Genomic DNA, 26,783 nt, shown 5'->3' on the forward strand with positions numbered 1-26,783 from the left:
TTAAGTTTTGGGATGATTAGAAGCTGCTTTTTCTCATACTCACTCTATCATTTTGGAATGACCTGTCTGCATTAGTGAGATCCATTCCTGTCAAATGATTCACATTTGATTTTGAAAAGGAAATTCAATTGAAATGATCAACATGAAACTCTCAGCACCTAAAATGTCTTCTTTGCCTCTATCTTGATTTGTAGAGAATGTCTTTCTGGGGATACCATTGTAAATCACATGAACCAAGCCTCAACCAGAGTTTCACGCATGCAATCAAACAGGTAAGATTTGCACATTGCAATATATAAATTACACATTTGCCAAACATATTTTGCAGTATCTTGGCCTTGTGTGAATGCTGTTCAGTGAGGTGCTGTGTGCATAGAAGTGGTGTCATTGAGGAATCATGTTTATAAGGACCCCTGAGAGTCAGAAGGCATAGATCAACAAGATTTTACAACCACAACATAGAGAGATTAAATTCAAACTCAAGAAAGAATGGTAAGTGTGGGTGTCATTTTACGGAATTGAAACCTATAGTTAATTTAACACTGAAGGATGTGAGATATTTTAACTTGAAAACCATGATGTCTTCACCATAAATGAGTCACATGCTGGAAATTGGTAGCAATGAAACAGTACATATCTTTTTTAAATATTTAATATTTTATTTTTGTTTTTTTCCATGAATAAATATATTAAAATTTTCCATTATTTTTATATATATAAAATTTTCTTACAAAATACAACAACCCCTTCTCTCCCATCCCCTTCACAGTATAAATCCGTACACCATTAGGACTTACAGTAGGATTTTAAAAAAGAAAGTCTTCATTTTTGTAATAGTAGCCCTTTTTATTACATTTGGGCCCCTATATAGTCCAAATATGCTTGGCATATTTTTATAAATACATCATATTTATTCTTTAGATTATATGTGATTTTTTTTCCTTAAAAAAAATACAACTTTTACTTAGTTCCATTATAAATATTTTCACAATCTTCTCCCTTGACAACCTGAATTTTTTTTTACTAACTTCACAGAAATTCTTCCACCTTCTTCTTGTTCTTGAAAAATCGCCGGTTCCCTTCCGTTACTTCAATCCTCAAAGTCACAGGATATATCATTGAGTACTTCAGGTTTTTAACACATAGTTGTCTTTTCACATCTTCAAATTCTTTTCTTTGTTTCTCAACTTCGGGCTAAAGTCTTGAAAAAATAGTACCTTCTCATAAGCAACTTTGGGCGGGCCGTTATTCTGCTTCGAGTAATCATATGCAGCTTCCAGAATGATCTCCCATTTGCGGTAACTTAAAAGTCTCTCCAGAACTGGTCTTGGCCTCTGATCACTGGCTCTTCTGGGTCCGAGTATTCTGTGACCTCTCTCGATATGCAGTTTTTCTCCAAATTTCTCTTCTCTCAATACTTATGGGATCCATTTGTGAAAAAGTTTCACTCGGTCTCCTTTCTCTAGTCTAATAATCCGGACTTTGTTTCATCGACTAAAGTTCTCCATATGGTCAATTGTGGCAAGCAGTCCTTGTTTATCCGACTCTCATTCTTTGGCTTTTTTTCCCAAAGCCTCAAGCCTTCATGGATTTTTGTCAATTCAAACTCTGCTCAATCCATTCTCTCCATCAGGTCTTCAACAATATCTTTTATTTTGGCCATTTTCTCCATTATAGCTCTCATCACCATTTCAACATTTATGGATCCGTTACTCAAATTCTTTTCCAGGATAATGCACAATTCTTGACCCGACTCCCCAGCTTACCTGGTTCTGCTGGTCCTGTCGGCATTTTTGCACCGCTTCCTTTCGGACTTTCACCCGACGTTCCCGTTCTTCGATAGGAGCTTCCTCAATCTTTGTTCTCGGCTGCCTTGGTTTCTTCATTCTAGTTTTATCCATTTTTGATGAAGAAAATCTTGAATTTCAAGTTTTGACCATCCGTTTAGTACTCTTCACGGAGAGCTGTCTAGGTCCTCTACATGGCCACATCCCCCAAACAGTACATATCTTAGAACTGTAATTGCCTCAAAGGATATTGCCATGGCAATGGAAATCTGGTGGATGCCATTTCCCTTCCTTTTGTTCTTTTTTAATAAACACCTGTACAATGTACCTGTTTGGCTACAGCAAGTAAGAACTTTGGTGCATGTGTACATTGTACTTATGTGAATGATGACAAACTCATTATCATTACCAAAAGCACGCACAATTTCAGGATAATGCGCTTTGCTGTGGATCTTGAGCTGCCATTCAACTTCAGATCTATACAGACTTGTAAGTAGATACCTATGAACACCACATAGTGTACTCCAAACTAATTGAGAACACAAACTAAAATTCCAGGTGATGATGGATGGCCGGGGTAAGTCAGTCAAGGCATAGTCACTCAAAGCACTAAGAGCCCATGCTTATGCCCATACATGTAATATTTATATTTATTTAAGGTGCCTCTCTAAAGACAGCCTACTTTGAACTCCAAGATATAACTTAGGCTGCCAGCCTTTCTACGTTGTAAAGAGTGTCAAGGTGTGAACAACATCACTTCTGTGAGATACATGGGCATCAGAACTTTTGGATGATGGGCCCCTCCCGAGAGCTTTCATAGAACACTACAGCACAAGACAGGCCCATGCAGCCTTCGATGTTGTGTGCTGACCCATATATTCCTAAAAAAAAGTTCTAATCCCTCCCTACCCCATAACCCTCTATTTTTCCTCCATCCATGTGGCTTTCTAACAGCCTCTTAAATGCCCCTAACGTTTCAGCCTCTATCACCATTCCTGGCAAGGCATTCCAGACACCAACACTGCATTAAAAACTTACCCCTGATGTCTCCCCTAAACAGCCCCTTCCTTCACTTTGTACACATGTCCTCTGGTTTGTTATTCACTAGTTTAAAAGCAGAGGGAAGTGCACACCAGTTCGTCAAAGCCTAGAAAGTTCTTGATACATTATACTTGATATAATGAGGGGGGTTTTCTGTGCAAGGAGTCAAGCAAGTCAGCTCTAACTTGCATACATCAGTACAAAGTAGAACAGCAAAAGTACATTGCAGTGTTTTGGGTTCAGTGAAAAGATCTATTAGTACATAACAGGGGCAGCATGAGATCATGATTGTGAGATTTATTTAGGAGCCTGATGAAGCTGTCTTTGAACCTAATGGTTCCCAATAGGAGGAGAGAGGATAGAGTGTGGTTTGGCTGGAATGTTGCCTGATTTTTTTGAGGCAGAAGGAAGTGTAGATGCCATTGGTGGAAGGGAGGTAGGTTTGTATGATGTTTCGAGCTGTCTTCATCACCTTCTGCAGCTTCTGATCATGGACAGAACAAGTCCCATACCAGGCTGTGACACATCAACTGGGATGCATTCACTGGAGCAAAAGTTGTCAAGCGACATGGAGGTCAGGCTGAACTTCTCTAACCTTCTAATGAAATAGAGGCATTGGGGCACTTCCTTGACTGTCGCCTTAACATGGTTGGTCCAGCTCAAGACAATGGAAAAGTTTAATCCCAAGAACCTGAAGCTATTTACTGTCTTCAGTGAGCACCATTGATCTGGCAGGGCAATGGCTTACTATCCCACCCCCTCCCTCCTGAAGTCTATGATCAGCTCCTTTGGATATAACATATAGGATATAAACATAAGAACCAGAAGCAGGAGTAGGTAATAAGAGCTTCATGATTGCTCTGCCATACATTAAGGCCTTGGATGATCTTCAACCCCAGGATCAGTTTCCTATACTAATTCCTCAATATCTGAAAATCTATCAGTCTCTGCCTTGGTTGCACTCTGGTATAAACAATTTTAAATTTAAACATAGAGCACAGTTACAGGCCCTTTCAACCCACAAGTCAGAGCTGCCCAGTTACAGAGCTGCCCAAGGGTGGAAGGACACCAAAGCACCTGGATGAAACCCATGTTGACATGGGAGGAATGTACAAACTATTCACAGACAGTGCTGGATTCGAACTCAGGCCGCTGCACTGTAACAGCATTGCACAGCATCCCACCAATTCCAAACATTTTGGGTGAAGAAATTTCTTCACTTCTCAAACCTGAACAGTTCATCCTATTTTGCAGATTGTGTGAACCCAGGTTACAGGCCTCCCAGCCAAAGGAATGATCACCCCCACATCGCTCCTGTCAATCCATATGATTTATGTTTCAACGAGATCAAAAGTGTATAAGCCTAGTTTTCTTCATTTCTCCTAATCACACAAACTTGTCATTCCAGGAATCGATCTGGCAAATTTTTATTGCAATCTCTCCATGACAACTATATCCACCTCAGGTGAGGAGATCAGAAGATATTCCCAGTGTAGCCTCCCAAGATCCTATACAATTAGACCAAGACATCTCCATTCTTGCAACATTTCATCTGTCTTCCTATATGCTCATGTGTTAACCTTTAGTGATGTGTGTACCAGGCACCCAGGTCCATTTGAGCACCAATAAATTTTGATTTCTCTTCAGTTATGAAACATTCCACCTTTCTTGTGATTTCTAATGAAATCTTCCAGGATGGATCTATCATTTACATTGTCCTTAGAGGAACATAAAAATTGATATTTAAGCTTCTTCATTGGTTCCAAAATGAAAGAAAACAGGTCAGAGGAAAGTTGTAGTTCCACCTTAGGCTCAGAATCTCCTTAGCTATTTGCATATTCACTCCTGTCCATAACTGAACAGATGGTGAGCACTATTGTCCCACTAATGTTACCTGTTTCTATTGATTATTTGCATGTAGATTCCTCTCCCACTTCTGATCATGTCAATGGCTTTGTTTCGATGGAACATTTGTATTCATATTTTAGAGCAGCTTTTTACAATTGGTGCCATATGGCCCTCCTGGGGGCACAGCAGATTTAAGGGGAGGGGCCCACAGACTGAAATCCTTAATAACTAGAGCCCAAAGCGTATAGGGCATTGGAGAGAAGTACAGAAGAAACCAACTAAACTTGACTGTTTCACAGGGAAGTTGGGGGGTGGGGGGGCAAAAACTTAGAGCAGAGTCCTAAGGGGTCCATAACCAGAAAAAGGGTTGGGAATGGCTGTTTAAAACCATCCAGATTGTTATGGCTTTTTTTCTCAAATTTCAAAATCTGCGCTATTTTGCTTTCTACTGAGCCAGACATTTGCTCTTTAATAATATAAAAAGAGTTTTTCCAGACCTGCTCAAAAGACTTTATTACTTTTAGGACTAATGCAATATAGTTGGGATAAATTGGACAAATTGACAAAATTAACTGCAATCCAGGCTGGCCGGAATTGTGACTGCCTGTGGGAAGATGGAATCAGCTTGTCTGTTCAGATCTCCTCATGTTTTTAATTAATTTCAGTTCAGTGTTCAGTCTAATTCTGGTCAAGCAGAATCAGTTTAGCCTGTGAAAAGGGGTGATGGTTGAACAACACTCATCCCTTTGAGGCAGGCTCTAGTTAAATCAGGACAACTTCAGCCGACATTCAGCTGGGAAGAGAGCTGTCCATTTTCCTTTCAATATATTGTTATTGGCAAAAAAAGAACATATATTTTACACATCCCATTCTCTGCTTGTGGCTTTTAAATTGAAAAAAAATGCTTCAGTCTTGCAAAATTACCAAGATTCTTACACGATGTCCACGCATCTGTGTAGGAAGACATTTCTTGATTTTGATGAAAGATCTTTGATCTGAAATACTTATTCTTGTTTCTCTTCCCACAGATGTGACTTGATCTGATGAGTATTTTCAACATTTTCTGTTTTTGTTTTAAGCTGTTCATCTGAAGCATTTTAAAATAAACATGTTCCCCAGAGTCATAGAGTCAGAATAGTACAGAACAACTTCTGAGCTAGTCTTGTTTGCCTGTATTTGGTCCATCTCCTTCTAAGCCCTCCCTATCTCTATATCTATCCCAATGTCTTTTGAATATCAAAATTGTGCCCACTTTTGGGGCAACATGGTTGGCATAGCAGTTAGTGAAACGCCTTTACAGTGCCAGCGATTGGGACCGAGATTCGAATCCCACGCTGTCTGTAAGGAGTTTGTACGTTTTCCCCACATGTAGGTTAATTGGCTGTATACTGGGCGGCACGGACTCATGGCCGAAATGGGCTGAATGTCTAAATTTAATTAAAAATTCCGTTTCCTCTGGCAGCTCGTTCCAGATATGGATTACCCTCTGAGGGAAAAGGTTGCCTCCCACCCTAGGTCGCTCTCTCCCTTTCACTTTAAATTTCTGCCCCCTAGTTTAGAATCATCTACCTGGAGAAAAAAGATTGTGAGCATTTACTTTATCCATGTGCCTCCTCATTTCATGAACCTCTGTAAGATTACCCTCAGCCTCTAATACTTCAAGGAATAAAGACCCAGTCTATCCAACCTCTTCCTATATCTCACCATCCTCTAGTTCTGGCAGGATTCTCATGGATCTCTACTGCACCAGATTTACCGATGCCCTTCCTATAGCTGGACAATCAGAACTGCACACAGTACTCCGTGTGGCCTCACAAATGCCTTGTACAGCTGAATCACAAGGTCCAAACTTTTGTATTCAATATCTTGCCCAATGTAGGCCAGCGTACCTAATGCTTTCTTCACCACCTTGTCCACCTGACTTGTACTTTCAGTGAATAGTGCACCTGTATCCCTGGGTCTCTCCAGGGCCTTATTGTTGATGGTGTAAGTCCTGCTTTGATTTGACTTAACTAACTTGTCAGAGTTAAATTTGACATTCCTTGGCCCACTCTCCGAACTGATCCAGATCTTGCTGTAAACTTACATATCCTTCCTCACTGTCCATGACACCACCAATTTTGATGTCATCTACATTTTTATTAATCATGTTGACTACTTTTCCATCCAAATCATTAATTATAGATGACAACAAGCAGTGGACCCAGCACACACAGCTGCAGCATACCACTTGTCCCAGGCTTCCAAACAGAAAAAACATCTTATTCCCCCCAATTTCCCCCTCCCCCACCTCACTACCACTCTCCTGATCATGGTCTTCATGGTCTTCTCCACACTAAAGACTGATAAGAAATAATCATTTAAACTGTCAACCATCTTCTGTGGCTCCACACAAAGACGGCTAAGTTCATCCTTAATGATACCAATTCTCTCCCTAGTCACCCTTTCACTCTTAATATACCTTTAGAATCTTTTAGGATTTTCCTTTATCCTGCCTATCAGCTCTTTTTGCCCTTATGATTTGTCTTTTGAGACAGACAATGAATGCTGGCAATGCTAGAGATATACATAACCAGTTAAATGAACAACAAAAATACCATTAAATACATTCAGTGCTTCCTGAATTTCCTCATAGCAGCAAGTAGCTTGTCTACCTGCTGAGTCTGGACTTCTCTGGACCAAATCCTGTTGAGAACCATGCGAATAGAGCTGGCTGTCAGGCAGTCAGTAGCTCAGGGTCTTCCAGCAGCACATGGCAGGGCCTACTGATAGAAACAATGCCATGAGGGCACCATGGGACATAACAAAGCAGTACGTGGGAGTATGAAATAAAAAGGGGAACATGCTGGAGATGAACATTATCTGAAATTGTGAACAGGGTGACGCGGTTGACGCAGCGGTTAGCAGAACGCCTTTACAGCGTCAGCGATCAGGACCGGACCGTGGTTCAAATCCTGTGTGTTCTCCCTGGGTCTGCATGGGTTTTCTCTGGGGGCTCTGGTTTTCTCCCACCATTCAAGACATACAGCGGGTGTGTATAGGTTAATGGGGTGTAAATTGGGCGGAACAGACTCGAGGGTCAAAATGACCCATTACTGTGCTGTATGCCTAGATTTTTTTAAATTTAGATATATTGCAACATTCCTTTCTGATACAGGGCATTGGATCTAGAATATTTATTAATCTTGAGAAAGCCAAGTGATTGTATTTATATAGCTACCCTATCACCTTCCTAACATATCCAACCATGTTTTATAACCAAACTTTCAAATTGATCTCTATTTCCAAGGTAAATTGATACATGGCAATTGAATGAATGATGGAATGAATTACTCTGAGTTGGTAAAACATAGAACATAACAGCACAGTACAGGCCCTTCAGCCCATTATGTTGTGCTGACCCATATATACCTACCAAAATAAAATTATACACTACCTACCTCATAACCATCTATTATACTTCACGATCACATCCATGTGCCTGTCTTTCTTTCTTTTCTTTGGCTTGGCTTCGCGGACGAAGATTTATGGAGGGGTAAATGTCCTCGTCAGCTGCAGGCTCGTTTGTGGCTGACAAGTCCGATGCGGGACAGGCAGACACGGTTGCAGCGGTTGCAGGGGAAAATTTGTTGGTTGGGGTTGGGTGTTGGGTTTTTCCTCCTTTGTCTTTTGTCAGTGAGGTGGGCTCTGCGGTCTTCTTCAAAGGAGGTTGCTGCCTGCCGAACTGTGAGGCGCCAAGATGCACGGTTTGAGGTGAGATCAGCCCACTGGTGGTGGTCAATGTGGCAGGCACCAAGAGATTTCTTTAGGCAGTCCTTGTACCTCTTCTTTGGTGCACCTCTGACACGATGGCCAGTGGAGAGCTCGCCATATAACACGATCTTGGGAAGGCGATGGTCCTCCATTCTGGAGACGTGACCTACCCAGCGCAGTTGGATCTTCAACAGCGTGGATTCGATGCTGTCGGCCTCTGCCATCTCGAGTACTTCGATGTTAGGGATGAAGTCGCTCCAATGAATGTTGAGGATGGAGCGGAGACAACGCTGGTGGAAGCGTAGGAGATGCCGGTAGAGGACCCATGATTCGGAGCCGAACAGGAGTGTGGGTATGACAACGGCTCTGTATATGCTAATCTTTGTGAGGTTTTTCAGTTGGTTGTTTTTCCAGACTCTTTTGTGTAGTCTTCCAAAGGCACTATTTGCCTTGGCGAGTCTGTTGTCTATCTCGTTGTCGATCCTTGCATCCGATGAAATGGTGCAGCCGAGATAGGTAAACTGGTTGACCGTTTTGAGTTTTGTGTGTCCGATGGAGATGTTGGGGGGGCTGGTAGTCATGGTGGGGAGCTGGCTGATGGAGGACCTCAGTTTTCTTCAGGCTGACTTCCAGGCCAAACATTTTGGCAGTTTCCGCAAAACAGGACGTCAAGTGCTGAAGAGCTGGCTCTGAATGGGCAACTAAAGCGGCATCGTCTGCAAAGAGTAGTTCACGGACAAGTTGCTCTTGTGTCTTGGTGTGAGCTTGCAGGCGCCTCAGATTGAAGAGTCTGCCATCCGTGCGGTACCGGATGTAAACAGCGTCTTCATTGTTGAGGTCTTTCATGGCTTGGTTCAGCATCATGCTGAAGAAGATTGAAAAGAGGGTTGGTGCGAGAACACAGCCTTGCTTCACGCCATTGTTAATGGAGAAGGGTTCGGAGAGCTCATTGCTGTATCTGACCCGACCTTGTTGGTTTTCGTGCAGTTGGATAACCATGTTGAGGAACTTTGGGGGGCATCCGAGGCACTCTAGTATTTACCAAAGCCCTTTCCTGCTCACGGTGTCGAAGGCTTTGGTGAGGTCAACAAAGGTGATGTAGAGTCCTTTATTTTGTTCTCTGCACTTTTCTTGGAGCTGTCTGAGGGCAAAGACCATGTCAGTAGTTCCTCTGTTTGCGCGAAAGCCGCACTGTGATTCTGGGAGAACATTCTCGGCGACACTAGGTATTATTCTACTTGGGAGAATCCTAGCGAAGATTTTGCCTGCAATGGAGAGCAGCGTGATTCCCCTGTAGTTTGAGCAGTCTGATTTCTCGCCTTTGTTTTTGTGCAGGGTGATGATGATGGCATCACGAAGGTCCTGAGGCAGCTTTCCTTGGTCCCAGCAGAGCTTGAAAAACTCATGCAGTTTGGCATGCAGAATGTGCCTGTCTAAGAGTCTCCTAAAAGCCTCTGTTTTTCCAGCCTCCACCACCACCTCTGGCAAGGCATTCTCGACACCCATAATTCTCTGTGTAAAAGCAAATGACCCGTAATGTCTCCTGTAAATATTCCTGCTTCACTTTGTACAGATGTCCTCTGCTGCTTGTTACTCCTGCCCTGGGGGAAAAAAATAGGTACCATCTGTCTACTAATCTATGCCTCTTATATCCAGTAGACCTCTATAGGTCACTGCTCATCCTTCTTCAGTACAAAGAGAAAAACCCTACCTCTGCTCACCTTGCCATACAAGACATATTTTCCAATCCAGGCATCATACTGGTAAATCTCCTCTGCACCCTCTCCTTTAGTTTCCACTCTTTCCTGCAATGAGGTGGCCAGAACTGAACAATATATTCTAAGTGTGGTGATGATTCAGGAGGAAATGCTGATCAATAACCCACAAGTACATCTCACCCTTTCTTCTTTGGTACCTTCTACATCCAACCCACCAGCCATTTTGACTCTTGGTTTGATTTCCAATTTATTACAGTTCAACGATTCAAGTCTTGACATATATTGTGAACACTCATCCTTCTGCTTCACTTACAGAGCTTTGAGATTTGCTGAGTGTTCACAACAAGAATGGAGAAGTCTGTCAGCAACTTCCACACTCACAGATAAACATCCAGTAGATGCTGCCCAATGATTTCCTGCTTCCCACAGATGCACAACTTGTCTATCTATGGGAAGAGATACTATTCTCATCGTGTCGATGAGAACCCTCCCTGTCACGTACTGGAGAAATTTTGAACTGACAAGAAATTCATGGGGTTGAAGTATGTCATTGGCTGCCAGCCCTAACCAGTGGTGGTACCACTTCACCATCTACTGAAGTAGATTAGCAGCACAGAAGATGGGAAACAGCCTTAGAGGACGGTTTTAGGAAGCTCTGGGCTTTGAAGGCTGATTTCCGACTCTACCCCTTCAGCACAAATATCAGCTGTATGTTGACGATCAGGCAGTAGACGGTTAATATGTTGCTACGTTGGGTTGAGCAGGCAGGAGTTAAACATGCTTTGTGATGCACAAACCCATTTTGCAGCTCAATCTAATTAGGCTTCCTGCCAAGCTCTTTGTTGAATCAACATGCAAACGGGGATGTTTTTTTCTTGTTAAATCTATCAGTTTTCTCAATTCTTATTATTTCAGTGTCATTAATCCATTGTTTACTGAACTTTCTGTTAAACTCGTGGCCTTCTCTGTGAACACTATCACTTAATTCCATACAACGTACCAGGGTTGTAGGTCAGTTGGGTGTAATTGGGCATCGCGGGCTCGTGGGCTGAAACATCTTGTTACCGAGCTGTATGTCAAAATTTAAATGTAAAAAAAAATTGAAATAATGCATCGGAGTACCAGCTCCATCCTTCTCAGACATCTCTTTCCGACAGCATTAATGTTCCTAAAGAGCGGTATAATCGAATAGAATTTGTCTGAATATTTGATTAATTTTACCTCCATTAATCATTCACCAAGACCCAATAGAACTTGATTCAATTCAGTTAATTTATCAATACACGGTCTCAATAAAAGTGTTGATTCCATCAGCACCATCGGAACTTCCAAAACTCCAATTAATTGTGAATTGTCTAATGCTCCCCAGCTCTATCCTGGGTTACCCTTCCTCGTGAAGTCAGTGAGCATGTTTTTAAAAAAAATCCCTTTACGTAAAAAGGTTTGTTATAAACTTAAAGTTTGTTTTAACAGAACTGAATCTACACACATTTTCATATCAATATTTCACCATACCTGCTGCACCTGGTGTATTCCATCAGTTCACTCAAAAGGACGATAAGTAAAGCTTGTGGAATTGCAGGGTGCACATTATAATGCCTGACTGTGTTGCCATAGCTACAGTGCTCTGCATCAGGAGTCTAATCATCAGACCTGTCCTCAAAGCTGTATCCAGATTATCAGATTTATCTGGAGTCAAAACCCTGTTCTGCCTCGACATCCAACCGACAAGAGATTGATCTGAGGGGAACATTACGGTAGAGGTTAGGATGGTATGGGAAGAAATAGGGCGGAGGGGGCAGGGTAGAGTTTGCTAAAGATGTGGGCCCATTTCTCATGTGAATCAGTGTGAAACATATTAATTGCACCAGGGGTTGGTGCAGGCTTTCATCCTGCTACTAAATTCAGTTAAGTTCCTGTTGGCCTCATTAGTAGAGAAAGAAATAACAAGTCACCCATTCAGGGCAGCATCCAGTAGGGCTGTGGATGCTCAGCTGGTGGTACAGTGGTTGAGGGACCCAGGTTCAATCCTCATTTCTGGTGCTGCCGGTGTGGAATCCGTAAGTTGACCATGTGGGTTTACATTGGATGCTCTGGGAAGTGATACCAACAGTGAGGCAAATAGCAAAGGAGCAGATGGGCATGTAAGAGAGAATAAATTGCAAGTAAAAAGATATTCCTTCCTTTTTTGAACCAGTAAAGCAGTGACTATCCATCAAAATTTCATCCCATTCAGACTTTTGATAACGTGACGTCGAAACAGAAATAAAGATAGGATTCATATCAGTCCCGAGGTTTTTCCTGTTTCTGGCCTCACCTGATTCATTTAATTTATCCGTTCTATGTGTTAGGGCAGGTAGTTTGTTGCCTCTTTAAGAATGTCAGAGTGCATATACCAACCATCCTTTTCTTTTGCATTCAATAGACTTCAGTGAAGTGACAATTAATCTAAGATCAAGTGCATGATTCTAATCCAACATGTGCTATCTGTGCGCAGAGAGGGTGAAAAAGGATTGACATGTAATCAGAACTGGGTTGTGCCTTGGTATAGTTGAAGCCCCCAGCGTAGTATGCAAGGAAGCAAACAACCCAGTCATGTAGGAAGCTGATTTAATTAAAATCAAGAACACCTGGGAGCAGAATTTGAACCTTTAGCTGTCAATGAGGTTTGAAACTCTATTTTTCAACTGATTAATACTACATCCCTTTGTGCATGGCACAGTCTGCTGTAATTTAAAGTGGTTCATAGAGCACATATGTCTAAATTAAAATTGTGTCATTTTTATTTGGACATAAATCCCCAATGTGATAAATGTAAAACAGTTTATCCTTTCTTAATTTATATGTTTTGGACCTGTCCTAGCCTAGAAAAATTTTGGAAGGAAGTTTTTCAAACATTATCGGTAATTTTACATTTAAAATTGGAATGCAGCCCTTTAATTGCTCTATTTGGAACATTCTAAGAAGATGATGTTTCTAACTTCAATTCAATGTTGGATTTTTTCTTTTTCTTCATGGGTTGCCAGATGTGCAATTTTGATTAAATGGAAAGATAATACTCTACCTACACATCCACAATGGCTAAGGGATCTTTGGCTTGGCTTCGTGGATGAAGATTTATGGAGGGGGTAAATGTCCACGTCAGCTGCAGGCTCGTTTGTGGCTGACAAGTCCGATGCGGGACAGGCAGACACGGTTGCAGCAGTTGCAGGGGAAAATTGGTTGGTTGGGGTTGGGTGTTGGGTTTTTCCTCCTTTGCCTTTTGTCAGTGAGGTGGGCTCTGCGGTCTTCTTCAAAGGAGGTTGCTGCCCGCCGAACTGTGAGGCGCCAAGATGCACGGTTTGAGGCGATATCAGCCCACTGGCGGTGGTCAATGTGGCAGGCACCAAGAGATTTCTTTAGGCAGTCCTTGTACCTTTTATTTGGTGCACCTCTGTCACAGTGGCCAGTGGAGAGCTCGCCATATAACACTAAGGGATATTATGTCTTGTTTAAACTTGGAAAAAATTAGATATGCGGTTACTGACTCCTATATTAAATTTCAAATTATATGGGCCATATGACTACCATAATCTTAGGATTTAATGTTAAACTGGAATCTTGGTATTGAGTTGTCCCTCTCTAAGACTGCACCACCTGGATTTATTAATGTTAATCTTCAACCTTGCTTAGGAGAAGGGGTTTTGAAATTTAACTCTTTTTTTTGTTTCTGTTTTATGTACTATTTTAGTGTCTTGAGTATGTTTTGGAACTTATACTTGTAATTATTTTCTGATTTGGTAGCACACTTCATAACTGTATTGTTCAATTTTTTTCTTGTAAAATATCAATAAAAATAGTATAAAAGAAATTGGTAAAGAAACGTGAGTAATCTAGTGAGAAAAAACACAGAAGCCTCTACATGTGTGTAAAAAGGAAAAGTAGGGAAGGCCATTTGGGTCCTTTACCAACAGAGGTGAGAGAATTTATAATTGGGTACCAGGAAATGCAGAGGTATTAAACAAGCATTTTGTTTCCATTTACATGGAAGAAGACAAATTAAATCTCTCAGAATTACTGGGGAATCAAGGGTACAGTCAAATTCATTGGTGTCTAAACACTGACAAGGCTGAAAACTGAAATCCCAAACCGATGATAACCTACGTCACTGAATTCTGCATGTTCACTGTAACCCGCAACTGAGTCCCAACCATGAAGAGCCACAGATTCTCGAAAGTATTTGTCTGTGGAGTAGGGTGCAAATTCCTGCTGACCTATTAGAATTCTGATTGGTGCAAATGCATGAAATTCTCCAGATCCAGCTGTATATTTTATGTATCTGAAAAATCAGCCATTTTAAAATTTGAATTGACTGAACGAAACATCCAGTCCATTTTAAGAGCCTGGTGTCCATTGAATTTTTCAAAAATACACTATATTTGGAATAAATTATTTACAAAGGGAAAACTGTAGAGTCTGTTCCCATCCTAACTTCCATATCCATACATTCCCTTGTTTCATTCAATTCCATTTACAACATTACCACTACTGTCACACCTTGTCTCATCTCCCCCATCAGTTGTTTTTTTTAAACCAAAAATAGATTTTATTCATAATAAATTATTTACAAAAGAAATCCATATAAAGTCTGTTCCCACCTTTAGTTTTGTATCCATACATTTCTGTCACTGTACATTGTTAGTCATTTTTATTTACACTATTGCCATCACTGTGGCACCTCATCACTTCTCCCCCTCCATTGCTTGAAGGGCTTCCCCTCGGTCTCAGCCCGTCAATACCCAGTAATGGGAGGGCTCTAGACTGTGGTCCTTCCCCACTGTGCCCTCTCTGCACCAAATCTCAGTGCGAACATTTGCACGTCCTGTACCAATTCGCAGCACTCCCGCACTGACATTTCCATGTGCTGAAAGACCAACAGGTTTCGGGGAGACCAAAGTGAGTCTTTCACCGAGTTGATGGTCTTCCAGCAGTTCTGAATGTATGACTCTGTGTGTGTCCCCATAGATCAGAGAGTGCCCTATTTCTCTCATGTGGTTGAGACAGAGGGGTGCAGATCAACAGATGCATTCATTTCATTAGACACACCCAGTGTGTGGCCAGTAACATTAAAATAAGGCAGGTAATGTAAAATCTATGAGGATCAAGCAGACAGCAACAAGGTCTTGCTGAATCCTATATAAGCCATTGCGAATGATCAGAGAACATGTACTTAGAGAGAGGTGGTCAGGCTGTATAGGCTAAGGGGCTTCCAAATGTGATAATGAGCCTGGGTACTCCATTATCAATATTTAGTTATCTACTTCCTGTCAGAATTTTAAAATGGTCATTATTTGTGGCCAATTTCTGCTCTTCCTTTAATTTTCCTCTTGAAATAAGCCCGGAGGTATGGAGGGTGGTGGGGGGTGGTGGGGGGGGGGGGGGGGGGTAGTGGGAGGTGATGGGAGGGAATATCAGAAATGTTATATTTGTGCCAAATTGTATGATGTGTAAAATTGATTCAACTCGCTGTGACATCTCTTCAAATTCCCATTACTTTTAAAACCTGTATAAAGCATGATGGACAGTAAGGCTTGATCACTATCTTGCAGGATCTGCCTTAGTTTAAACCAGATCCAAAGGATTGTACTGCTGTGAGCTGATGCATGTATAGGTCAATGCTCCCCTCATCTACAGTGCATGAATGCACTTGCCCAGCAGAGGTCTCTTGGGAGCTCACAAAGACAGGAACTCCTGAAAACTCGTGTAACGAGCACCTTGCTCTGCAGAGTAAAGATCAGCTTGGCCCTGGCACTAATGATCAAACTCAAAGTCTTGTATATCTAACTTTTCACACTATTAGAGGATCCTAGAGAGGCTAGCACAGTATTTGTTAAAGAGTACAATAACTTGTGATAAGAGGAGTAAAACATGAAAGTCTGTAGATGCCATGACTGAAGTAAAAACACAAAATGCTAGAGAAACTCAGCAGGTCAAACAGAGCAAAGATAAAGATACACAACCAACATTTCAGGTTTGAGCCATTTATTAAAGTAATCGTAATAATATAATAAAAATAATTCATAATAACTGTTGTGATATTAGCTAAGGAAAATAGAGCTTAAAAATCAACATTTTTTAACCATAACTAGACTTTATACACAATAAATTATTTACAAAAGGAAAACTATTCAAAGTCTTTTCCCACCCTTCATTTTGTATCCATACATTTCCATCACTGTATATTGATATATATTCATTTCTATTTACACAATTACCACCACCGTGGTGCCTTGTTGTTACTCTCCCCTCTGTGGTTTGAGGGCCTACCCTTCAGTCTCAGCCCCTCAATGCCCAGTAACGGAAGGACTCCAGACTGTGGTCCTTCCCCACAGCACCCTCACGTTGGCTGTGCTAAGCCTCAGTGCGTCCCTCAGCATGTACTCCTGTCAGCAGCAGGTTTCAGACAGGCCAAAGTGCTGATCTTCCAGCATTTCTGGATGTCTGTGTGCTTTCCCAGGAACAGCCTGTGAATCAGAGAATTTGATGCTCTAGGGCACACATGTCAAACTCAGGCCCACGGGCCAAATTTGGCCCGTGATATAATTATATTTGGCCCGCAAGATCATATCAAATATGTATTAGAGCTGGCCCGCTGGCCACCGCGCCAGTATAGCGCATGCACAGCTAATAATACAAATCCCAGAATGCTTTGCAAGTGCGTTGGCGCCGGCCTGTCAGCCCGCTAATTGCCCCCACCTCCTCTGTTTATTTTAATTAGCATCTGCAACCTGTCGCCTAACTCACATGTAATAAACCCCTTACGAAAAATGGCCAAACGAAAAACAGAAAATAGGACCTTTCAAGACAGGTGGGAGGTAGACTATATGTTCATTATTTTAAAAGACAAACCTGTTTGTCATTGAAGCAATTTGTTATTTTTTTGACTTGTTGGCTGTGGAAAAAAAATACATTTAAAAGGAGCTTAAAGGCTATAGAGAAATATTATTTATTGAATATTTTATTTCTCATTTGTTAATGCTTCTTCTGGAAAGAGTTTAACCAAAACTATTAAACATTTATTTTAATAAGAAAAAGTTTAACATTACATATGTTGAAAGAAGAGAAAACATGCAGATGTTGAAAACTTTAGTCTTGGTCCAGGGCACTCACCATGTGGTAGTACCGGGTGAACTCTGTTGTGATCTGGCAGATGTCAAACTGCACCTCAGCCTGATTAAACCACATGCGTGGCCAATATGTCCAGAAGGCTGCAGCTTCAGGGCGACTGCATGGACTGGCAGTTCGCTCATCGTTAGGGTTAAGATGCCGTCTAAACCATCGGGGTCACCAATTGTAGCTGCGCGGTACTCGAAGTAAATATTTAGTTTGGCCCACGACTTAGTCCAAGTTCTTAATTTTGGCCCTCTGTGAATTTGAGTTTGACACCCCTGCTCTAGGGTATGAACCAAGACACAGACCTTTGCATCCTTCACATTGTCCGCTGGACCTCAGGAAGCTTTTGCTCAATCTCTTGCTCAATCACATCTTTTCTAGAATTGTGACCAGAATTGCCCACAATATTCCAGGTGCAGGCTTACCAACATCATGTTACTTTTTAAGGTGCACTAGAAAAACAAGAATGAGTTCTTCTACCTTGCTTAGTTTTCTTTAGCTTGAACATTCCAACAAACCTGTCTGTAACATAATCCACTTGAGCCAACCATACATCCTTCAGCATTTCAGCATGTTCGACAAAGCAAGCCCACACCTCTTCCCGAGAGTGAACATATGGGTACACATGCTGCCTTGAGAAAGACTCACTCCTGTGCGCAACTTAGTGTTTGTGGAATTAATGAAATTAACAAATGTCACCAATATGTGGAGAAAACTCTGAACATCAGTTCAACATCTTTTGAAGTGAGCACGTCTCAGTGTGCAATCAGCATGGTTGGAATTAATCAAGTTTTATGCCCACCATGCCTCAGTGAAGCCATGCTCAATGAAGGTCATAACACCCCCCCCCCCGCCCAAATGGGGGCCACAGCACATTTAGTGGGGGGGCCAAAGATTGAAATCATAATTTTTTTAATGTAGTCAGTAGAAAAGAAGTGGTGAAGAAACCAACTTTGGTCAACTGCTTCACAGGGAAGGAAGCCAATAAACTAGTGGTTCTCAACTTTTTTCTTCCACTCACATACCACTTTAAGTATTCCCTATGCCATCAGTGCTCTGTGATTAGTAAGGGATTGCTTAAGGTGGTATGTGGGTGGAAAGAAAAAGTTTGAAAATCACTGTTTTAATCATACCTAATTGACTCGTTATGTGCACGCTTTCATAACTCTAAAGGAAATGGATCAATGGCAATTTTTCTCAAGCCAAATATTTCCATAACAATTGGGTCTAGAGCAGTGATTCTCAGCCTTCCCTTGCCACTCACATACAACCTTAAGCAGTCCCTTACAAATCACAGAGCATCGATGTCATAGGGATTACTTAAAGTCGTATATGAGAAGAAAAAAAAGTTGAGCACCGCTGCCATAAACTTTGAGCTGAGTCCTTAAGGGGGCCATAGCCAAAAAAAATCAAGTCAAGTTCATTATCATCTGACTGACAAGTACAACCTGACACAACAGCGATCTCTGGTCCTCAGTGCAAAATATGCAGACACAAAATCTGACATAACACATATACAGACAAACAATGCACGTGCAGGTAAGTATTCGTACATACTCTCTCACACACACACACATAAATAAATATAGTTTCCTAAATATGAGGGTCTCGGGTGGTTCGTGTGAGCAGATCCTTGGGTTCTTCCTGTATTCTCACTGCCCGTGGGAAGAAGCTGTTCTTCAGCCTGGTGGTACTGGCTCTGACATCCATGTATCTCTTTCCCACCAGGAGCAGCTGAAAAATGCTGTGTGTGGGGTGGAAGGGGTTCTCAATGAGTTTGCGCGCCCTCTTCAGACAACGATCCCAGTAGATCACAACGATGGGTGGGGGGGGGGGGGGAGGCTCCAGTCATCCTCTCTGTGCCACTTTTATGGACCTGTGCATTGACCTCCGATCTATTTCTCAGCGGCAACCATGCCAAACTGCAGCAACTGTGCCAAACTGAAGGCTGAAAATGTCTGCCTCATTGCACTTAACCTCTAATGCTCAATTTCACTGGCTTCCACCGATTCAATCAATTGAAGGGGTGAGTGTATCCTCCAAACTTTATGCTGATTAAATGAGGGACTGATGTGAAGCACAGTTGCAAACATGTTTGAAGGCTCAAAATATCCTTGAAGCTCAGCCTGCCTCTCTGTGGCTTTCACCCACGTGGTCTAGTGGTCTGGAGTAATGATTCATCCAACCTGTGCCAATGTTTAATGATAATTGGTCTTTAAAGTCAATCAGCATTTAATCAGTTCTAAAATAAATCAATGAATGACTCAAAAATTCAGCATGACTCTCTTTCAAAAGACTACAGTGCAGATTGTACAGAATTCCTGCTGTTATAGCTGTATGCATGAGAATAAATTTAAGGTGTGGTGTGTGTTTGTTAAGTGTTTCAATAGTTTTGTAAAACACATCTCCTGGTGAGCAACTTTTTTTTCCCCAATAGGAGACGCCTAGGATCACAATCATTTTACACAGTTATAATGTTTAAAATTCCTGTCTGTTCATTCAATAGCCCCTCCCCTGAGTCTTTAACTCATTGCAAGCCACCTTTCTAAAGAATGTTGCACTGGGTGTGTGCAGAAGAGTTTCTGTGTTGGGTGTCAGTTCTCGATACAGAAAATACACAGAAGGTTACTTTGGTGACAGAGTTGACTCCCAAACATTTCTCAATTTTCTCTGACAAATACTGGGAGTAACTGCTGCACATTTACAGAAATATTTCCATATTTCTAGCACTTCTGCCCTTTGGCTTTGAGCCTTTCGATGAGGTTCATTACCTTCGTATATGGCCGAGAGTTTTGTGCTTGTCACTTTAGCAGACTTGTGTTGAGAAGTTGGTGCACTCCATTTAAAATGCTTTCATTTGGAGACCCAGTGAGGTAACTGGATTAGTGAAACCTGCTTCACAAATGGCTCCAGTGAAGGACCATATGATGGAGGGTGAATCTTCCAGACAAAATGCTTAGTCAATTCCTTGTTTGCTCTCTCTGGTGGGGAGGTAGTTAACCATTATATCTCGGTAAACATAATATATCAACCAATATAAATAAAACAGTTAATCTCACTATTAACACTTTACAATCCGTGGCAGATTCCTGTATGTAAATTGATTGCAGTCTTTCTTGTAGCAACAACTAAACTTTGAAAGTACACAATAGGACGTAAAGCACTACAATTTAATTCAATAGATCAGGAAAGTCTGAATAAAGATAATAATCCTGCCTGATAACCACTGAGGACAGAGGAGCGAAAAGAAAGTCCCATCCAATCTGTCTTTAGAAATACAGAGCCTGAACCAAAATCTTGACCTCATTTTAAGCCCAATATGTACTTGCTCTTACGTTGGATCCATTTTAAAGGGTGTCCATTCTGTACAGCTCTTTGCTTCACTGTCACTCTGTGAGACTGATTTCTCCCGTTGAGCTGAGCTGTGTTTTCGTGTCTGCTGTGGTGTTTTCCAAGCCTGACTTTGACTCCATCAGCTGATGCAGAAGTGCTGGGAATTGAAAACCTTCTCTGTCCACATGGTTAAACCTTTCCCACCATGAACCTAAACTTGTGCTGGCTGCTTCCCATTTGATTTGCAAGAGGCATTGGCTGCTTCCCATTTGATTTGCAAGAGGCATTTGCATTAGTGTAAAGACACTTTGTCTGAAAACCCCACAGTGCCAGAGCACTCTTGATTAACATCTCCTTTGAATGGTTCTTAATCACATGCCCTGTGCTCAAGGTGGATGAGATGGCACACATTTAAAAGTCAACTTAAGCTTGTCCCTGCTCTCGCATTCAGCCAGTACCTCGAGAGAATTTGGCAGAAGAAGATGTGTTGGCGTGGGGAGGAAACTCATAAAAACAGATGCTAGAAGCCACACTCTGGCCTTTTAACATGAGCTATCATGTGACAATGTCTGCCTTAAGAATGGACTGTTATCGCTGCCTGTGAGTTGGCTGCATTCCTATCTACATGGTGGCTACAGTCACCTCTCTGTTGGCATAGCTGTTAACGCTGCACCTTTACAGCGCCAGTGATCAGGACCAAACCAGGGTTCAAATCCTGCGCTGTCTGTAAGGAGTCTGTACATTCTCCACGTCTGTGCGGGTTTTCTTCGGTGCACCGGTTTCCTCCCACCCTTCAAAACGTACAAGGAGAGTAGATTAATTGGGGGTAAATTGGGCGGCTGGACTCGTGGGTTGAAATGGCCTGTTACAGTGCTGTATGACTAACTAAATAAATGGACCTGCTGGATTGTTCTGTGACATTCCTGAGAGATGTTTTAGCAGTATGTGACTGGCCATTTTCAGCAGACACCTCCTTCAAAATTCAAAGTTCAAATTCATTGCCAGAGTACACACATGACATCGCATACAACCCTGAGATTCTTTTACTGTGCGCCAGGCTTAGTAATCCCTATTCAGGTACATGATCCTTTATCCAGAACTCTTGGGGGACAGAATGTTCCGAATTTCAAATATTTCTGGATTTCGGAAAGCCAGATTTAAGTCCACCTGAATTGTGCTGTCGTCTCCACCCCTACCCCCTTCCAGTCGCCCTGCCGTCTCCCCCCTCGCCCGCCCGACTTGCGCTGCCGTTCTCCCGACCGCCCAACTCGTGTTGCCGACTCTCTCTCCCAACTTGCCGGATTTTAGATCTCTGGTTAAAAGATCATGTACCTGTATCAGTAACTAAACTGTTTAGCAGCAGGTGGTTGGGGAAGGCTGAAGTAGGAAGTGCCGACCATAAGTGTGCTCCTCGGCAAGTTTCAGGTCCAGAAGACTAATGTTTAAGATTGTCGGATAAATCCTCCCCTGTTGTTTCCTCCACCTCTTCCTTGACCTGCAGGGAGTGTGCGCCTTGAATAACTCTCCATTCTAAGATTTGAACAGAATCGTATTAATCTGATTAGCAGTATTATGAGGGGAATTCAAAATCAAATTAGGGAGGTTGTGTTTCAGTTACTGAGGCTGCAGGAAGCAAGCACAAAACTCAAAAGACTGTACAACAGGCTTTATTCAGATAAAAGTCTGAAAACAAATTTATGTTTCAGTGACTCCCTTGTGACTGGCTCAGGAGTGGCCAGCTCAGGACTATATTTGGGTTGGCTGATTGACAGCCAGCCAGGTGGAGTCAGCCCTTAGGTGGTCTTCCTGCAGGTACAGAGATCGTCCCCTGCAGTAGGCTGGTGGTTGTATCACCACAGTTACATAGGGAATTCTTGACACCACTAAGTTAAGGAGTTCAGAGAAGGTTTAGGAGGGTGATACAGGGGCAGAGAAGCACCCAGGAGCTCACACAGCATCTGTGGGGAGAGAAATAGATACCATTTCAGGTCAAGAGCTCTTTACGGAAATAGTGAGAAAACAAGCTTGTTAATTGCAGAAATGGGGAGAGATGGAAAGAACAGGAGGGAATGTCTGTGATAAGGAGCAGATTAAAGTTGTTAATGTACCAATTACCTTAAAAATCAAGTGGAGAATGTTTGCATACTACCAACTGAAAACCTACTTGAAGGACAAATTGGGAAACAGTCTGAAGTTACCAGAAGGAAGCAATTTTGAATATGTGATTACAGACACAATGATAATCAAAATATTTGTAACAAACATGTACATCAAACTGCAAGAAAAGGAGAACGAGGAAACAAATGGTAAAACTAAACAAAAATGGGAACAAGATCTAAACATAAAGATAAAGAATGAAACATGGGAGAAGCTATGCTCCGGAACTATGAGAAATACAATAAACACAAGGTTATGTATGATACAATATAACTGGATACACAGGTTATATATTACACCTCAAAAGTTAAATAAATGAGACCCAACAGTATCAGACAGATGTTTTCGCTGTAAAAAGGAAATGGGAACAACAATTCATGCAATCTGGACATGTGAGAAAGTGAAAAAATTTTGGGAAGATCTAAACCAGATATTAAATAAAATCACAAAAAGCAATATACCAAAAAACCCAAAGATCTTCCTCCTAAGTAATATAAGAAACAAATAATTTGGACTCAATTTGGATGGAGCACAAAAAAGATTTGTTATGATAGCCCTAGCTGTAGCAAAAAAATGTATTATGTCAACCTGGAAATTAGAAGATAACTTGAGAATACAACAATGGTATATAGAAATGAATAAATGTATTCCATTAGAAAAAATAGCATATAATTTAAGAAATAATATTACATTCGAACAAATATGGGAGCCATACATGAAACACAATAGAGAAATCCTACCGTGGACTTCCACCACCTAAAATGACAGAAGGAGAAGATAATGAAAAGAACTGACTCAGTAAAATTTCTTGTTTATTTTTATTAAGTGACAACATTGTTTTTTTTAAAACTTTATTTAAGATTTTATAACATGAATAACATATAGGATTACATTTAAAAAAATTAAGAATAAAATAATAAAATTACAATACAGTATCAGTAATCTAAATAAACTATACCCTCCCCAATAATTATTACACATTAATAACCCAACTCAAATTAGTCCAACCCCCCATTTCCCCCCCAAAATAAAGAGTGAAGAATTAATAAAGTTAATAATATATGTGAGAAAAAAAACCCACTTACAAAAAAAACAAAAACATAACCGATTAAAATACTAACAAAAAGAGAAGTAATTAATACTAAGATATCAGACTTAAAAAACATATTTAAATCAAACTTAAATGCATATATTTAACAAACAGAGTTAAGATGAAACATATATTTAACTCAAACTTAATATAAAAAATTAGTAAAGTTAGTAACATTGTCTATCAAAAATTCTTAAACAATAATCAATTCTTAAAAAAAATTGTAGCATGAGAAAAAAAAAGATTAAAAAAAGTGACAACATTGTTTAATGGGTTTAATGTATCTTATAGTTTGAGCTTTGGATAGATGGGAGGGGGAGTGAGGGAGGGAGGGAAGGGAGGGGGGGAAAAGGGGGAGAAAATGACACTGTATATATTTAAGAAGAAAAATGTCTGTATGTATCTTGGTCAATATGGTTTATAGTGTGAAAAATAAAAAAAATTTAAAAACATCAAGTGGAGAAATAAAAAAAAAACAGATACAGCCACATCTCTGGTGAGGGATAACAAAACAGTGTTTAATGTTACTCAGGAGGATTGCAAGATGATGTTATCTTCTTTGAGCTTACGATCGGCATTGCTGGAGCAAAGAAGGAGGACAAATACATAGTGGGAGTGGGATCAGGAAGTGACAAGAAACTCAGTGTCATCCTTGGGTCTAAATAAGGCCCCCAACAAAGGGCTCAGTTCTGAAATGTTGAATCCTTCCTACATCCTATGGATGCAGAGTTTCCCACCATTTTGTGTATTGCACTTGTGTGCAGATTTTCTTGTTTAATATCTAGAATAAGTTTAATACCAGAATAGACTTCACTGGACTGAAACCTGGAATAAATAGGTTACCTAATGGGGAAATATTGAATGGGCTTCTAAGATCTGAAGGAGACGGGGGATGTTTCCCTTTGTGGAAAAATCTAGAAATGAGAGATCAAACATTTAAGGCAAAGCTTTTCTCTCATCAGGTTGGAAGTCTTTCATATTCTGTTCTGGTTCCAGCTCCTGGCTGCCTCTAGCTCCTTTGCACTCACTGAATTAATTTCAGGGCTTATCCCTTTCTTTCCTTCTCTGCTCTTAGCTGTATGTATTCTCCTTTCCTCCGATACTCTCCGTTGTCTGCCTTTTAACAGCATTTACATTTGTTCACTGTAAAGTACTTTGAGACATCTTGCGTCATGCAATTGCTATCATGAAGTAAAAACCCAGAGGTTTGTGTAAACCAAGGTCTATTCGTGAATGACAGAAAAGTAAAAAGAATTGAGACCATTCTGAAATATCATGCATTAATTGCAGTGAGAATTTTGTCAATCTAAATATACAATTAACATGACCTTCACCACACAACAGTTCCAAGATGCAGGAAGCATCATACATGGACTTAACTCAATGGCTCTCAACTCTTTTTTTCCCTCTCACATGCCACCTTAAGTAATCCTTTACTAACCGCCATAGGTGCTCTGTAGTTAGTAAGGGATTAAGGTACAAAAACAGCTTCAGATTTCTGAATGGACAATGGATTACAGACACTACCTCACTTTCTCTTCGTTTGCACTAATTTATTCATTTTTTTAAAAAATGTAGTTGATAGCAAATCTGTGGGGTGCTACTAAACAATGAATTTCGTGATGTGTCTATGACAATAAATTCTGATTCTGATGACCCCTACATAATGGCATGCAAGTTGTGCTCCTAACCACAGACCACCCTCAGCATAGATTGGAGTCAAACAAGGCTGCATCATCCCCTCAACATGTTTCATTATACCTCTCCTCCAACAAGCTTCCCTCTGGCGTGGAGTTAACCTTTAAGACAAATAGGAAACCATTCAACCTATACTCCTCGTCTAAAGGGATAGGCTTCACACTTAATGTCCACAACACAAGATTGTCTCCAACCTGCCTCTATATTTGCTGCAATGCCTCTAAAAATAAAGGAAAATATGGAAAATAAGGACTGCTTCCTGTGTATCAGGAACTTCTTCTCAGCAAAGGTTGGGATCAATTATGAAATCCAACATCACCCTCAATGCAGCTATTGGCTGTCTGAGGTAAAGAGTGTACCTGAAGTTTGGCACAAAGCTCCCAATCAACAAGATAGGAATGATTCCTGTAGGCCTCTGACAAACTAGAGCAGATACCTCAAATTACTGTACGAACATCACCAAGGTTGTCTCTGTAAAATTCTCCAAAATCACTGGTGTGATAAATAGTAAGGGTCTCAAAAACTAGAGGACATAGATTAAGGGTGAGAAGGAGAATGTTTAAAATATATCTGAGGAATAAATATTTCACACAGATATGATTGATATCTGGAATGAGCTGCCAGAGGAGGTGGCCAAGTGGCATTGACGTGAAGGACCAAAGGATCACTTTCTCTGCTGTACAAATCAATGACTCTACATGTGAACCAATATCAGTCCCTCCACCAGATGAATGCCTTCAGTCCCAAGGCTTTAATTACACTTAGCCAGGCCCTGCTACTCACATAATACTCCCAAGGAAGGCAGTGCATCTAAGCCCATCATGGATAGAGGTTAACTGAAGGCCTGAAGAATATTCTCAAAACATTGAAATAGTGTCCACTGATTTTTGAGAACCTCTGGCCCATGACGACTTAAAATGGAGAGAAACCTCAAGCCAGTCTGCTCTAATCATAAAAAGATGGAATGAGCACTCCACCTCCCAAACTACTCGTGTGTTTTCCATGGCGAGGACTTTTGGCAGTATGTACTTGTATGTGTGGGTCTCATATTGACCTCATCAGCCACCGCAGAATGTACAGAGCTGGAACAGAAACAAGTCCTCTACAGTCCAGAGGAAATTCTAAGAAGAGAAAACACAAATGTTATTAATTATGTTGTTTATGAATTAAGTGCATCTAATTTGTCCCATACCTTATGAGTAGGGC

At 41.0% G+C, this 26,783-nt stretch overlaps 1 protein-coding gene and 1 long non-coding RNA gene across 2 annotated transcripts in view; one reads left to right on the top strand and one right to left on the bottom strand.

The window, feature by feature from the left end:
- Positions 1-214: 214 nt before the first annotated feature.
- ppl (periplakin) overlaps positions 215-26,783 on the top strand; it is a 127,421-nt gene continuing 100,852 nt past the window's right edge. The window contains exon 1 of the mRNA XM_069906098.1: positions 215-272. Within this exon, the coding sequence (XP_069762199.1) occupies positions 229-272 (44 nt within the window). The 5' untranslated portion in view covers positions 215-228. The remainder of the gene's footprint in view (positions 273-26,783) is intronic.
- The window catches only part of LOC138747144 (uncharacterized), a 30,020-nt gene continuing 27,237 nt past the window's right edge, over positions 24,001-26,783 (bottom strand). The window contains exon 3 of the long non-coding RNA XR_011347337.1: positions 24,001-26,698. This is a non-coding gene — a long non-coding RNA (uncharacterized lncRNA). The remainder of the gene's footprint in view (positions 26,699-26,783) is intronic.

The sequence above is a fragment of the Narcine bancroftii genome, chromosome 12 (assembly GCF_036971445.1).
Source record: "Narcine bancroftii isolate sNarBan1 chromosome 12, sNarBan1.hap1, whole genome shotgun sequence".
In the NCBI taxonomy this organism is placed as follows: Eukaryota; Metazoa; Chordata; class Chondrichthyes; order Torpediniformes; family Narcinidae; genus Narcine; species Narcine bancroftii.